Here is a 15,442-nt window from a genome sequence, read left to right on the forward strand (position 1 = left end):
GACATCACCTTTTGCTTCATCTTGAAAGGAAAGGAATATGTAACTCCTTAACCTTAGACATAAAAGTGGGAAGACAGAAATCCATGTTTATCTTGGTTAATTACAATGGCCTTACCCCTTCCTTTTACCTTGAAAATTCTACTTATAGTCAAGGTCCTGCTCAGATATGACTTCTTCCATAAAGCCTTCTTTTCTCACTCAGATTGGAAGATCCCAGTCCCTCCTGTACAGACCTGATCTAACCTACTTATTTGACACTTACTGGTAGTGTATATCATCTTGCATTGCTCATTATATATTTTAAGTATATGCTTTGTCTCTTCTCTGCTAATTTAACATTTTTGAGGACAGGTGTAGATAACTGTACATTCTTGAAAATTTTACTATTTATTAGCTAAATGTTAAATGTGATTAGAGAACTATATTGTATTGGTGCTGGTCCAGTGGCGTAGTGGTTAAGTGTGCTGCACGCTCTTCGGCTGGCTGCCCGGGTTCAGATCCCGGGCACGTACTGACGCACCGCTTGTCAGGCCATGCTGTGGCGGGGTCCCACGTAAAGTGGAGGAAGATCGACATGGATGTTAGCTCAAGGCCAGTCTTCCTCAGCAAAAAGAGGAGGATTGACACGGATGTTAGCTCAGGGCTGATCTTCCTCAAAAAGAAAAAAAAAAAGAAAAAAACATAACTATATTGTAGAAATTTTACAGCATTATTGAAATTTTCTAAAATACTTGGCAACCACTCCTTTGGCAGGTGAAATCTTTAAAAATACACAGCAGAGGATGATTTCAGGCAGTAACTTCCCTTGTGTGCTTCTAAGTTGATCCTAAAGATCAGGCAGAGATCTGCATATTACTAATAAGTTCTCAGCCTCTGGGCCTTCTCTATCTGGGGTGCTGTTTTGCAGTTGTGTACAATTAAACATGTTCCAGGGTCTAAATTCTTTTGTCCTCCATGCAGCTGGCAGGCACCTGATGTCTTGAGCCCTTGCGCCTGTTGCCTCTGGCACCCTAAAGTACAGATAGACATCCTCATCTATTTCCCCATATGTTGTACAAACAGGAAACAGGATCATATTCTGTACAGGCACTGACGGGAAAGCATTGCTAGCAGTTGGTCCCTGAAATAATCTCATAGGCAGAGTCTTAATTTTATGTCAATAAGCTTTGCCATTATCTTCTCTGGATACATCAGCCTTTATTGAAGTGGAAGGGCTAATAATGTGTCTCAAAACCAAGCGGTTTTTTTTTTTTATTGCTTAACTCATGGGTGTAGAAAGGAGGAATTCCTATTTTTAGCTGAGATTTTGACTGCTAACATGATCAGAGTCCCCAGGTGACAAAGGTGTTCTATCATATGCCAAATACACAGTGATTAAAAAAAATGCCTATATGTCAATGTTTTTGGGACTGTATCATTAAGAAATTTCCACAGTTTGGCAGAGTAAACGAGAAAATCGCTTATGAAAAGTCTGTATGTAAATGAAAGTTAAGGTAACATCTAAGAATTTATCAAGTAGAAAGAGATCTATAAGGTCAGCTATGGTCATAGAAGGCTCCCAGAGCAGAAGCCCTAACAGTGGCAATTTGATTTCAGTTGGGCTAATTCAACTGTGCCCATGGATTTCAATAATTGACAGTTCCAAGATAAATTTTCTAATGAACTGGCTTAGAGAGTTCTTGGGATTTGGATTGGAGAGGAGATGGGATGGGCGGAAGGGAACACTCTCAGGAGCAGAATATCTGCCAGCATGAGTGAGAAGAGGGTATTCATGGACACGGTGAACAGGATGCTGCTGTTACATGTGGTCTTGCCCAGCTGGGAAATTTCTTTTCAGCCCAAGATTCTTTTATGTATTGTGAAATTAATATCTCCAAAGAATATTTACCGTTTATTTTCTTTCTTTCAGAGACAAATTTGAAAACTTTTTAAAAGCGATGGAACTAATGGGACTTCAGTGCAGTCATTTGCTAAAGAGAAATGATATCATGGCTTCCTTAAAGGATGAGAATTTTGACCTGATATTTGTTGATATGTTTGACTTGTGTTCTCTCCTCATTCCTGAGAAGCTTGGGAAGCCATTTGTGTCCATTATTTCCACCTCGTTTGGCTTTATGGACTTTGGACTACCAAGCCCCCTGTCTTATGTGCCAGTATTTGATTCCTTGCTAACCGACCATATGGACTTTTGGGGCAGAGTGAGGAACTTCTTGATGTTTTTTGATTTCTCCATAAGGCAATGGAGAATCCACTCTACATTTGACAACACCATCAAGGAGCATTTTCCCGAAGGCTCTAGACCAGTTTTGTCTCATCTGCTAAAGAAAGCAGAACTATCGTTTGTTAACTCTGACTTTGCCTTTGATTTTGCACGGCCTCTCCTTCCAAACACTGTGTATGTTGGAGGCTTAATGGCCAAACCTGTTAAAGCAGTACCACAAGTAAGTAAAACCTTAGCTGTCAATATGGTCTTCATGCAGAGGTCTTCAGTGCAGAACTGGTGGCTGCCCCTGCCAGTGGAACCCTGGGAGAGAAGTAGGGTGAGGCGAGTGAGGCACCTAGGATGCACTTTTTAAGGAAGTACTCACTTCCAGGGTCATGCAAGTAGAGTGATGGGACTTGCACAATCCGAAGACTCAGTACTTCCTTAAGTGGTACACCCAGGGTCCTCTCTTGCCTAGACCTGGCCCTAGTGGAATAAGCCATTTAATAAGTTCATATTTTCATTTGCATTTTGTATGATCATTTGTACAGTAAATATGCAATAATCATTTGTCACATGCCACATGCAAGAATTGTAAACGAGGTGAGTTAATGAAACACACAACACTGTGAGACAGGGTGTAACCAAGACAGGACTGCATGGGACTGACTGCAGGCATTTTCTCCAGTATCCCCAGCCTGTAGATCCATGGTACCTAACTCCACCTAGACCTTCTGATTTGGTTAATCTGGTGTCAGGGCTGGGCATTGTAAGTTGTGAACCTGCCTAGTCATTTTGAATGCATAGGCTCAGAACCACTGGTAGAAGTTTTCAAAATGGAGGGGAGCTGAAATTAGTTGGCTGCTTGTTGCCTATCAGCACTGGTTGCTATTTTATGGAATCTATCATATATATATATAGTATCCCAGAGGGAAGCATGATGGTCTCCATTTTTATAAATGAGAGACAGAGGCTCAGTTGGTGTAAATAATTTTCCCAACACCATTCACTTCAGAGTCAAGAAGAGCCCTGACTTGGCCTGGGCCTTGCAGGAACCAATGTATCTACCCTTTCTCTAGTGACCTTGCATTGAGTGAGCAGGAAGAGTTGAAGAATGATCCATGGGCTAGATGGGCTCTGAGTTGGTGGCAAGATTTTTAGGAATGAGCTGGGAGGGAAGACATTTCAGGTGGGGAGAACAGGGAGCCCCAAGTATGGAGGTGGAAGTCATATGGTCATGACTCTGGGTTCCCTGGGTGACTCTGGCTAGACTAGAAGGTGGAAGATTCAATACGCACATATAACCTGGCCAGATTGCAGGAGGTCTTACTTACGAGGGTGACTCAGGCCCTGGTCATAGTGCAGGGGGAGGGAATTGTTAAGCAGGAGCATAATGGGAACCCACAAAGGGTTGCAATGACTGTGAGATAACAGAGGATTTCTTCAAAAAATTTTCTTCTCTGTATTTTCCAATTTGTATGTAATGGACTTATGATGCTTTGGTAATTCTAAAAGGCTGTTTTAAAGTGGTCCTTCGAGATGTTAATCAGGCACTGTTATGCTGGATGGAATCAACCCAACAGGATGAGGGTCTAGGAGTTGAGAAGGAGCCACAGATGTCTAGAGAATGTCAGGATCCTGAGAAATATTGGAATTAAGAATTGACAAAACTGTGTTAAAGCCAAGATTGTAACCTTAGGTCACAACCCTCCTTAAGAATTGCCTGGGGGGGCCGGCCCCGTGGCGTAGCGGTTAAGTGCACGCGCTCCGCTGCTGGTGGCCTAGGGTTTGGATCCCACGCGCACAGCGAGGCACTGCTTGTCAGACCATGCTGTAGCGGTGTCCAATATAAAGTGGAGGAAGATAGACACAGATGTTAGCCCAGGGCCAGTCTTCCTCAGCAAAAAGAGGAGGATTGGCATGGATGTTAGCTCAGGGCTGATCTTCCTTACAAAAAAAAAAAAAAAAAAAAAGAACTGCCTGGGGAACTTTAAATATAAGGTGCCCAGGAGTGGAGTTTTGATTGGGCATTGCCATGTTTAAGAGTCTTCTCATGTGCATATAATTTGCAGTCATGTGAGTGAACCACTGAGGTAGGAGATGGACTACAAAGAACAGTGACTGAGAATATCATTGAATATTGGAGCAAAGCACACTACATGGTGCATTGGGTGTGGGTGGCCAGGTGCCTTCCCTATTCTGCCTCCACTTCTTCTTATGCCAGAGGCCTTCTCCCAGCTTCTCCTCTCTAGCCTCCAGAAGAACTACCTCCTCTGGTGGACCTTGATCCCCACGGGAATTCTTCCTTATGCTACCACCTCTGTTCTGGCTTTGGAAAACTCCCAAGAGACTGTGTCTCCATAAACCCATAATGAGTGGAGAGTCTAGAATGGCTCTGATACTAGGGTCAGGTTTTCAAAGAAGAAAGCTGTTCCCACCAACACAATGGGCGTGAGCACAATGCAGAGGATGCTGAGCTGTCCTAGGAGCTAAGATAATAGTTTCAGGACAGTGAGCTCTAGGAGTGACAGGAAGGTGTGTTCAGTAAATAGCTGACTTCCATTTCATGTCTGTCCTGGCTTTTGTGACAACTTTTTTCACCTTCTTTCCTTTCTTACCTTTCTCCAGGAATTTGAGAATTTCATTGCCAAGTTTGGAGACTCTGGTTTTGTCCTTGTGGCCCTGGGCTCCATGGTGAACATCTTTCAGTCCCCGGAGCTTCTCAAGGAGATGAACAGTGCCTTTGCTCATCTCCCTCAAGGGGTGATATGGAAGTGTAAGCCTTCTCATTGGCCCAAAGACATCAAATTGGCAGCAAATGTTAAAATTGTGGACTGGCTTCCTCAGAGTGACCTCCTGGGTAAGGACTACCCAGATCTTCTTCTCTCATCTTGTTTACATATCTTTAGGGCTCATCAGGTCTCTGACCTCTAGATGGGTAATCAATCCCAGGAACGTGAAACGGAGCTTCTGCTAGATAAGAGTAAGTCTCCAGAGGGCAGGAATGGAGCAGGCAGCTGGAGTTCTTGGGGAATCAGGCTATACTTTCAGTGAGATCAGATTCCATAACACCCTTCTGAAGTTTATTATTTCTTATCCCAGGCCAGATGTCAGCAGCCAGCAAAGTCACACTGACATAATGCATTTGTCTTGAACAAGGTCACTCAAACACAATCCCAAGTAACCTGTGAATTCTGAGAACACATACCAGGGGCACATTTCCACTGTATTTAGTGTCTTCATGTGCACCTGTTCTTCCGTGTATCCTTACACACACTCATACAGACACACAGACACACAGTTACATCCTGCTTAGCTCCTAAGCTGTGAGCATTCAAATCTTCACAACATTGATCCTCACAGCGTCTTTAGGATGTGCCAAAATCCTTGAGTGCCAAGCTAAGCAACCTTATAGCCAGTTCTTTGGTCCATTTAGTCTCTGGTTCCAGAGCATCCCCTCACTCCCCAACAAGTTTGCTCTGTGCCCCCTGATGCTTCTTAGAGTCTCCTCACTGCCATAGCCGCTCCCTGGATCAGACAGTCTTAACCAGGATAATGAGTCAATATCATTTGTGGAATTTAAGGATCATATTCCTGGTTCCACTTCTGCAAAAGTGTTCCTCTAAGTTTGGGCTGGGGCACATAATTCTCATTTCAAACTAGACACAAGGAGATTATGATGCACATCCCAGATGAGTGGCACAGGCTGAGATGAACTCTTTATTGTCAACAATCATTTTAGTTATCTGTAAGTAAGGGAGGGATGGAAACACTGGAACTGGAAATATTGAGGTGTAGGGTCTCATCTCTGCTTTCAATGGTATTCTCATAAATTTGGGAGACACACATACAGTATAGTTTTATGAGTGCCACATATGCTGTGATGTCAATGAATGTGTCAGGAATTCAGAGAAGAGGGAAATTAGTTGGCAGCTGAGAAAAGATTGCTCAAAACACAGAGAGAGACAGAGACAGAGACACAGGGAGATATAAGAAAAAGCAAATGAGAGAAACAAAGAAAGGCACTGGGAGGATAGACACAAGGATGGCTGGCTGGATGTATGGATGCAAAGCACTATTCTCTACAGAATTTGCTGGATTCTCAGTCTGAGTTGGGTACTGTCTTTGGCAAGGAGTCTATGTATAAAGGCAAGACTTGGAGTCCTGTATGTTGGAACATGCACCTTGAAGGTGTCCCAAGCAAAGTTATCTTTACTATGGTTCCAACACACTTTGAGAATCCATCGTTATTTTCTTCTGCACTTTCCACTTTGCCTGGTTTTCTGAAACTTTTCATCCTGAAATGTTCTGCTGTCTTTCTTATTTGCAACAGCTCACCCGCACATCCGTCTCTTTGTCACCCATGGTGGGATAAATAGCATCATGGAGGCCATCCAACATGGCGTGCCCATGGTGGGGATTCCCATCTTTGGAGACCAGCCTGACAACCTGCTCCGAGTAGAAGCCAAAAAGTTTGGTGTCTCTATCCAGGTAAAGCAGATCAAGGCTGAGACACTGGCTCTGAGGATGAAGCAAGTCATAGAAGACAAGAGGTATGCGGGTCTCTAGGCTTGTGGTCACATAGGGTGAATGAAGACTTCAGACATGAAGGACACTGTGTGGTCCTTTTTTGCAATGAAAACGGAAACTTACTGGATATGGAATAATTTGTGTGTGATGCTAACAGCTGCCCTCTTTAACTGAGGGCAATTTTAGGCAATTAAGTTTAGATGCTGAGAATAATTTTCCACTTTATGGGTTGTGAGGAACCCAAACTGTTTACCCAGGGTCTCTGAGAAGTTTTATACTTTGGGGTGCTTATAGTAGAATTCCAACTGAGCAGGAGGTAACCATTGTGTCCCCGGAAGGCCACACTGTTGTCTACCTCAGGACCTTTTTCTGTGCTGCTCTCAGGAACACCCCTTCACTCTTCTTCACAGGCTTGGCTCCTTCATCACATTTGCGTCTCATCTCCAGTGTCACCTCCTCAGAGAGGCCATCTTTTTTTGTCAGTCTTATTTGGACTCCTCTTCTGCTGACTCCAATAGTAGTTCATTATTTCCTTCTTAACACTTCTCAGGATCTGTATAACTCCATTTCTTTATGTTTTAATTTATTCTCTGTCCCCCACACTAGAAAGTAGAGAGTAAGCACTCCGCCCGGGAGAGCAGTGTGTGTCTTTTGTTTTCCACAATGTTCCCAGGGCCTAGCATAGGGCCTGCCACAAGGTAAGTCTGAAGGAATGTCTGTTAAGTGAGTTGATAAAAATTCCCATTGATCTCTTAGGTTACTTCCCATCCAGCACAACGATCTCATGTAAAGAGAAAAATATGTACATATTTTTCTTATAACTAAGAAGGACTTAATACTTGGAGTTCAAGGGCCCAAACCCAAATCAGACCTCAAGACCTAACATATTACGTTGCACATAAGAGCCCTGCAAGCAGTTCTTCTCAGGTGACTGAAAAACAGCCACATAGGTTGTGATTCTTGATCCTAGAAAATGTGTTAATCTCCAGGGGTCAGAAAACTCAGAAATTTTATATATATTTGGTATCTTATGTGTTGCAAATATTCACTCTCTGAAAAATGGTTTTATAACTTTCATTGGATTTTCACAGACAGACCCAAAATGGCCATGAACCACTGGCCCCTGTGAAGGAGTCATTGGGGCTGGGATGGTCCCCAGACCTCGTGCATCAGGGCCGGTGCATAACTTGTGGGGCCCGATGTTACAAGGAAATGTACAGCCCCTTGTTACAAGGTTTTAATGTTTCAAGAAGGTGACAGCAGAGAATTAAATCATCACAGGACCCGTGTAAGTGGGGCCCTGTGCAAATATGCAGGCCAGAGCCCATGGAGCAGGTGCTGGTGAACATGATGCTCTGAAGGGCAGGAAAGTGCAGGTGTCCTCCAGGGCCACAGTCTCCAGAGTCATATCTGTCACCTACCCAGACACCAGCACAAATTAGGTGCTCAATATATATATAATAATTACATCATATTAATTTCCTTTTTCTTTTTTTCTGGATTTTTTTTAATGGTATGGATGGTGATCATTTGTGCCACTTTTTTTTTTCCTTTTTCTATTGAGGTAACATTGGTTTATAACATTATATAAATTTCAGGTGTACATCATTTATATTTCAGTTTCTGTATAAACTGCATGATGTCCACCATCCAAAGACTAATTACCATCCATCACTGCACACATGTGCCCTTTTGCCCTTCTCCCTCTCCACTTCCCCTCTGGTAACCACCAAATTAATCCCTGTCTCTATGTGATTGTTTGCTGTTGCTTTTATCTTCTACATATGAGTGAGATCATACGGTATTTGACTTTCTCCCTCTGACTTATTTCACTTAGCATAATACCCTCAAGGTCCATACATGTTGTCGCAAATGGCAAGATTTCATTCTTTTTCAGCTCAGAAGTATTCCATTGTGTATGTATACCACACCTTCTTTATCCATTCATCTGTTGATGGGCACTTAAGTTGTTTCCAAGTCTTGGCTATTGTAAATAATGGTTGAATGAACAAAGCTGTGCATATATCTTTACGCATTCACCTTTCCATGTTCTTTGGATAAATACCCAGCAGTGAAATAGCTGGGTCATATGGTAGTTTTATTCCTAATTTTTTAAGGAATCTCCATACTTTTTTCCATAGTGGCTGCACGAGTTTGCATTTGCACCAGCAGCACGTGAGGGTTCTCGTCTCTCCACATCCTCTCCAAGACTTATTTCTTGACTTGTTAATTATAGCCATTCTGATGGGTGTGAGGTGATATGTCATTGTAGTTTTGGTTTGCATTTCCTTAAAAATTAGTGATGTTGAACATCTTTTCATGTATCTGTTGCCCATCTGTATATCCTATTTGGAAAAATGTCTATTCAGGTCCTTTGCCCATTTTTTAATTGGCTTATTTGTTTCTTTGTTGTTGAGTTGCATGAGTTCCTTATATATTTTGGGTATTAACTCTTTTTCAGATATATGGTTTGCAAATATCTTCTCCCAATTGTTAGGTTGTCTTTTTCTCTTGCTGAGGGTATCTTTGTTGTACAGAAGCTTTTTAGTTTGATGTAGTCTCATTTGTTTATTTTTTCTTCTCTTTCTCTTGCCTGGTGAGATATGATCTTTGAAAAGATACTGCTAAGACTGATGTCGAAGAGCGTACTGCCTATGTTTTCTTCTGTGTTATGGTTTCATGTCTTACATTCAAGTCTTTAATCCATTTTGAGTTAATTTTTGTGTATGGTGTAAGATAATGGTCTACTTTCATTCTTTTGCGTGTGGCTATCCGGTTTTCCCAACATCATTTATTGATGAGGCTATACTTTCTCCATTGTATGTTCTTGGCTCTCTTGTCAAAAATTAGCTGTCTATAGATGCATGGGTTTATTTCTGGGATCTTGATTCTGTTCCATTGATCTATTTGTCTGTCTTTCTGCCAGTAGCCTGCTGTTTTGATTACTATAGGTTTGTAGTATATTTTGAAATCAGGGAGTGTGACACCTCCAGCTTTGTTCTTTTTTCTCAAGATTGCTTTGGCCATTTGGGGTCTTTTTTTGTTCCATATAAATTTTAAGATTCTTTGTTCTATATCTGCGAAAAATGTTGTTGGGACTTTGATAGCAATTGCATTGAATCTGTAGATTGCTGTAGAAAGTATGGACATTTTAACTATGTTAATTCTTCCAATCCATGAGCATGGAATATCTTTCCATTTTTTGTGTCGTCTTCAATTTCTTTCAACAATGATTTACAGTTTTCAGTGTAGAGGTCTTTCACGCTTTTGTTTAAATTTATTCCTGGGTATTTTATTCTTTTTGTTACCATTGAATATGCGATTGTATTCTTAATTTCTCTTTCTGTTACTTCATTGTTAGCATATAGAAATGCAACTGATTTTTGTATGTGTATTTTATATCCTGCAACTTTACTTTATTCATTTGTTATTTCTAATAGTTTTTTGGTATATTCTTTAGGGTTTTCTGTATATAAAATCATATTATCTGCAAATAGTGGCAGTTTTGCTTCTTCCTTTCCAGTTTGGATCCCCCGTACTTCTTTTTCTTGCCTGATTGCTCTGGCTAGGACTTCCAATATTATGTTAAATAAGAGTGGTGCAAGTAGGCCTCCTTGTCTAGTTCCTGTTCTTAAAGGGATAGCTTTCAGTTTTTCCCCATTGAGTATGATATTAGCTGTGGGTTTGTCATATATGGCCGTTATTATGTTGAGATACTTTCCTTCTATACCTATTTTATTCAGAGTTTTTATCATAAATGGATGCCGTATCTTGTCAAATGCTTTCTCTGCGTCTATTGAGATTATCCTGTGATTTTCATTCTTCATTTTGTTAATGTGGTGTATCACGTCGATTGATTTGTGGATGTTGAACAATCCCTGCATCCCTGGACTAAATCTCACTTGATCATGGTGTATGATCTTTTAAACATATTGTTGTGCTCAATTTGCTAGCATTTTGTTGAGGATTTTTGCATCTGGGTTCATCAGTGATATTGGCCTGCAATTTTCTTTTTTGCGTTCACCTTGTCTGCTTTTCAGATCAGGGTAATTGTCTTCACAGAATGTTTTAGGAAGCTTTCCCTTCTCTTTGACCTTTTGGAAGAGTTTGAGAAGGATAGATATTAAGTCTTCTTTGAATGTTTGGTAGAATTCACTGGGGAATCTGTCTGGTCCTGGAATTTTGTTTTTTGGGAGGTTTTTGATTACTGTTTCAGTCTCATTACTGGTGATCTGTCTATTCAAATTCTCTATCTCTTCTAGATTCAGTTTTAGAAGTTTGTATGATTCCAAGAATTTATCCATTTCTTCCAGATTATCCAATTTGTTGGCATTTAGCTTTGCATAGTAGTCTCGTCTAATCTTTTGTATGTCTCTGCTATCTGTTGTAATTTCTCCTCTTTGGTTTCTGATTTTATTTATTTGAGCCTTCTCTCTTTTTTTCTTAGTCTGGCTAAAGGTTTGTCAATTTTGTTTATCTTTTCATAGCGCTAGCTCTTAATTTCATTGATTTTTTTCTGTTATTTTTGAGTCTCTGTTTCAGTTATTTCTGCTCTGATTTTATTATTTCCTTCCTTGTACTGATTCTGGGCTCTGTTTGCTCTTCTTTTTCTAGTTCCTTTAGGTGTACTGTTAGAAGGTTTATTTGAGATTTTTCTGGCTTTTTTGAATTTCTTATAGTATATCATAAGCCTCTTTGGGGTAGAGACAAGTCCATACAAATGAGTCACTTTTTTATACTTTAGCACTTTTACCACTAAGCATGGATGGTTGCATGCATGCACCAGTTGTAACTTTTCAAGGGGACCTAGTAAGACAATGGCTAGGCCAGGCCAAAAACTATGCCTTCAAGCAGAGCCTTTTGTGCATATGGTGGAAAGTATATGTGTGGGATAGAAAGTTTTTAAGGCTCCTAAGACCACATGAGTTTTACCCCACTCCCCTGTGTCTCTGCCAACAGGTACAAATCTGCAGCAGTGGCAGCCAGCATCATCACGCGCTCCCACCCCCTGACCCCTGCCCAGAGGCTGGTGGGCTGGACCAACCACATCCTCCAGACAAGAGGTGCTGCACACCTCAAGCCCCACGCCTTCCAGCAGCTGTGGTATGAGCAGTACTTGCTCGACGTCTTCTTGTTCCTGCTGGTGGTGACTGTGGGCACCGTGTGGCTCTGTGGGAAGCTGTTCGGCGTGGCGGCCAGGTGGCTGTGTTGGCCCAGGAAGCTGAAGAAGGCTTGATGCCAAGGGTATCCTGGGGGGCTGTATTTGAGGGAGAGCGACCATTTCATGGGAGCTTCCCACCTGATCTCCACATCATATCCACTTGCTAATTTTGCTACAAATTACTGCTCACTGGCTGCTCCCTATGATCAGATTTCTTTACTCAGCACTTGTGGTCTTCTATATTTGCCAGTCAGTAAGGGCTGTTCTGTGATTCTGTCCCTGAGTCATTTAGACCAGTGACTCTCAGACTTTAAGCCTTGAAACCCACCTTCCTTATCACACCCCTCTTCCAGACACTGAGCCTGAACCATTCCAGCCTCCATGGCTAGTATCTGCTGAGCCTCTTTCTCTCTCTCCCGCCTCCACCACTTGTCATGGAATAAGACCTAAGATGCGTGCTTTCCTAAATGTTGCATTTTTTATTTGCTACTTCTGCAAATTCTCTTAAATTAAGGAAACCTGTCCTGCACATATGCCTTCAGAGCCAAACCACCCTTGCAGGACAATGTGTATCTCCTGTCTTGGTTCCCACAGAGAGCTCCTTCTCGTCTGGTCAGGCATGGAGCCTGCAGGTTCATCATGGGCTGAAGCGGCCTTGGTCTCCACGTTTCATAGCAGTCAGCTCTCTTTCAATTTTCCTGTTAAGCACTTAAAGTCATGAGAAAGAGGTTATTTATTTTTAATCTAAGGGTGCGTTTGTGCCTCTTGAAGGTTGAGCCTTTCTATATGTGATATATTCTTGGGAATTGCATCCACTTAATAGTAATAGAAACCAGGAAAAAAGGGGATATGACAGCTTTAGAGTTTTCTTCTCTTTTCTTTCTTTCTTTTTTTTTTTTCTCATGTAAAAGACATCTGCAGGTAGGCAGGCAGTGCATGATTGCCATTGTTGCTCCATGATGTATTCAAGAGTTCAGATTTCCTCTTTGGTTGATCTGTCTTCCTTAATATATGGTTTTCATCCTCAAGGTCACCCTAGATTTTCATGATGGTCTTTTTTTATCCAGCTGGCACGTGGTAATTTGGGCAAGACAAGTGGAAATTGAGGAAAGTGAATAAAGCAGGTCTCTGCCAGCTGAGTTGCCTTCTTTAAAGAGATTTCCCAGACTCTCCAGCTACCCAAAGACTCCACTTAAACCCCTTTGACCAGACCTGAGTTGTATGAGCACTCCCAGCTGCACAAAAAGTCTTAGAAATGCCTCCCACCCCCAGCTGCTGGGGTGGGGTTCTTAGAAAGAAAAACAAAGGACAATGAATGATGGGAGGAAACTAGAGCCTTGACTACATGTGGAGTGCAGGCAGGGAGGGGCTGGATTGGAGGTTTTGTTCCACCTGTGACCCTGTGACTCAGTGACCTCAGGGATAGTCTTACAACCACTGTAACTGCCTGTGGGTGGAAAGCAGGCCTTTCAGAGTGGTGAACATGCAAAATAGGAACAGCAGTCATTTACCGTGGTGATGTGTATTACCCTATCCAAGTCCTTTCCTCTCATTTCTGCCGTGTAGTGGGGTAGATGTGTCTAATCAGCCCAACCCAAAGAAGCAGGCACCAGCAGGGGCGATCACAGATGGAGAGGGAGCCGTTGTGCAAATGGAGGCAACAGCAACAAAACCTGCTGCCTCCAACCCAGGCACAGGGCTTGGGGAGTGGAGATGGGCTGGTTTTAGCCCCCACTGGTCCTCCCTGTGAGCATGTCCTTGCAAGAATAACCTGCCCTAGCACATGGTGGTCCTGGCTGTTGGACCCTCCCACCCAGGGTGATTCTATGCCCATGCAGGCAGAGGGGGGTTTGATCGCTAAGGTATTCTCTTGGGATATTTTGTTTTACGGGCATTTTTTCTTGCCCCTAAGACCTAGGGAGGCTCCTTTCTCTATGCCAGCCTTTAAGTTAGTTAATCATTTATTTTTTATAAGTATTCAAATGAAATATTCAGAACTTTAGACACACATATGTCCAGAGTGGATTTTCTACAAATTTCATCTCAAGATAACAGTAAATAATAATCAGATAACACTTGCACTAGAGATTTAGGGTTTTTCTTTTTCCTGATTAAAAATTCAAGATGAATTTTGAGAGATCTTTTTGTGTTAGGACAAATGCAAAGAAGAGAAGCTTCCACAAACAAGGGCTGTGGACACCTCCAGGTGATGGGGCCCCCTCCCTCATCTGTAAATGAGATCCTTGAGAGGGATGGCTCCCAGTGACCACTCTTCCTTTCTCATTTATGGTATTGAGAGGTGAGCTTGGTCCTCTACAGAGATTTTACAAACGAGCAAGCCTACAAAATATAACAGGAAAGGGTGCCAGAAAAGATGGAAAGACCAAATGATAGTTTATTTCACATCACTCTTTCCCCTTGTTATAATTTGTCTCCAGGAATTTTACTGAGCTGGGCTTTATTGTTCCATATTCCTTTAGTGACGATTTATGTACTTCATATTGTCTTAGAACACAGATATTGTCATTGGGAAATCAACTAGCGACAAGGAACAGAAAGTCTCAGTGGAGGGACTTAAGTCAGTGGCCTTCCACCTGGGCTCTCTGTACCTTCATGTGTGTGTGAAGACTTCTCCAGAGCTGCATGGTACAGAGTATCTGGAGGTGATAAGTCTCTAACTGCGCGTACTCTAGTTTCGTAACAGTGGTCTGCCTAACAATGTATGGTGTTTGGTTGGTGGAGTCTCTTTCCTGCCACACTTTTCACAATTTCCTGACTCTTATTCTACAAAGAAATGTATACATTTTACCCATCCCTACTCTCACTGTGGTGCATTGCCCCAGGGTGGAAAAACAGGGGTACCAAATGCAGAGTCTGAAATCTAGTGACTGAGCAAGAAACCTTTTGTCATTAAAATGATTTACAATTGTTTGTTTTTAACAAAATTCAAGAATAAACTGTGATTTTTCAGCTGCTTGTCCGTTAAAAGTAACTTTTGATGATGGATTGCTCTGAGATTTTTGGCATAATATTCTGAAGGTTTTCAAAGAATTGATGCACTTCATTTTCAAGATGCTCATAACAAAACTTCTCTATTGTGCTACTTACTGATGTGAATAATTATTTCAATGTTTACATAATGAAGAGATATAGATATAAACTGTCTCATTCCAGAAGTATAGAATATTTGTCTATGAGTTAATTTGAAAAGAATTGAAAAATAGCCCCTTATCTCATTGTGAGATGTGTATTTTGTGTTTGGTAATCATTAATCAAATTAGAAATATGTTTATGTTTCTTTGACTAATTTGATGCAATTATTAAAACTTAGAATGAGAACTTGGTGAACACCTGCAACTCTTAGAGCCTTATTGTTATAGGAAATAAGAATATTAATTTTAATTAGAATACGTATTTTTGATGCTTAAGCGTATGATAGAATACTCACTACAATTCTTTCAAGCATAAACATACATAGAGTAGAATTAAATTCTCTGGGCAAAGTGGAATAGAAACAAATTGAAGAAGAAAATGGAATGATGTATGAT

At 41.5% G+C, this 15,442-nt stretch overlaps 1 protein-coding gene across 1 annotated transcript in view; it reads left to right on the forward strand.

The window, feature by feature from the left end:
• The window catches only part of LOC131419243 (UDP-glucuronosyltransferase 3A1-like), a 32,722-nt gene extending 19,154 nt beyond the window's left edge, over nucleotides 1-13,568 (forward strand). Inside the window, exons 4-7 of the mRNA XM_058564241.1 lie at nucleotides 1,910-2,441; nucleotides 4,832-5,063; nucleotides 6,537-6,756; nucleotides 11,693-13,568. Coding sequence (XP_058420224.1) covers nucleotides 1,910-2,441; nucleotides 4,832-5,063; nucleotides 6,537-6,756; nucleotides 11,693-11,969 — 1,261 coding nt within the window. The 3' untranslated portion in view covers nucleotides 11,970-13,568. The remainder of the gene's footprint in view (nucleotides 1-1,909; nucleotides 2,442-4,831; nucleotides 5,064-6,536; nucleotides 6,757-11,692) is intronic.
• Nucleotides 13,569-15,442: the final 1,874 nt, after the last annotated feature.

The sequence above is a fragment of the Diceros bicornis genome, chromosome 20 (assembly GCF_020826845.1).
Source record: "Diceros bicornis minor isolate mBicDic1 chromosome 20, mDicBic1.mat.cur, whole genome shotgun sequence".
NCBI lineage: Eukaryota > Metazoa > Chordata > Mammalia > Perissodactyla > Rhinocerotidae > Diceros > Diceros bicornis.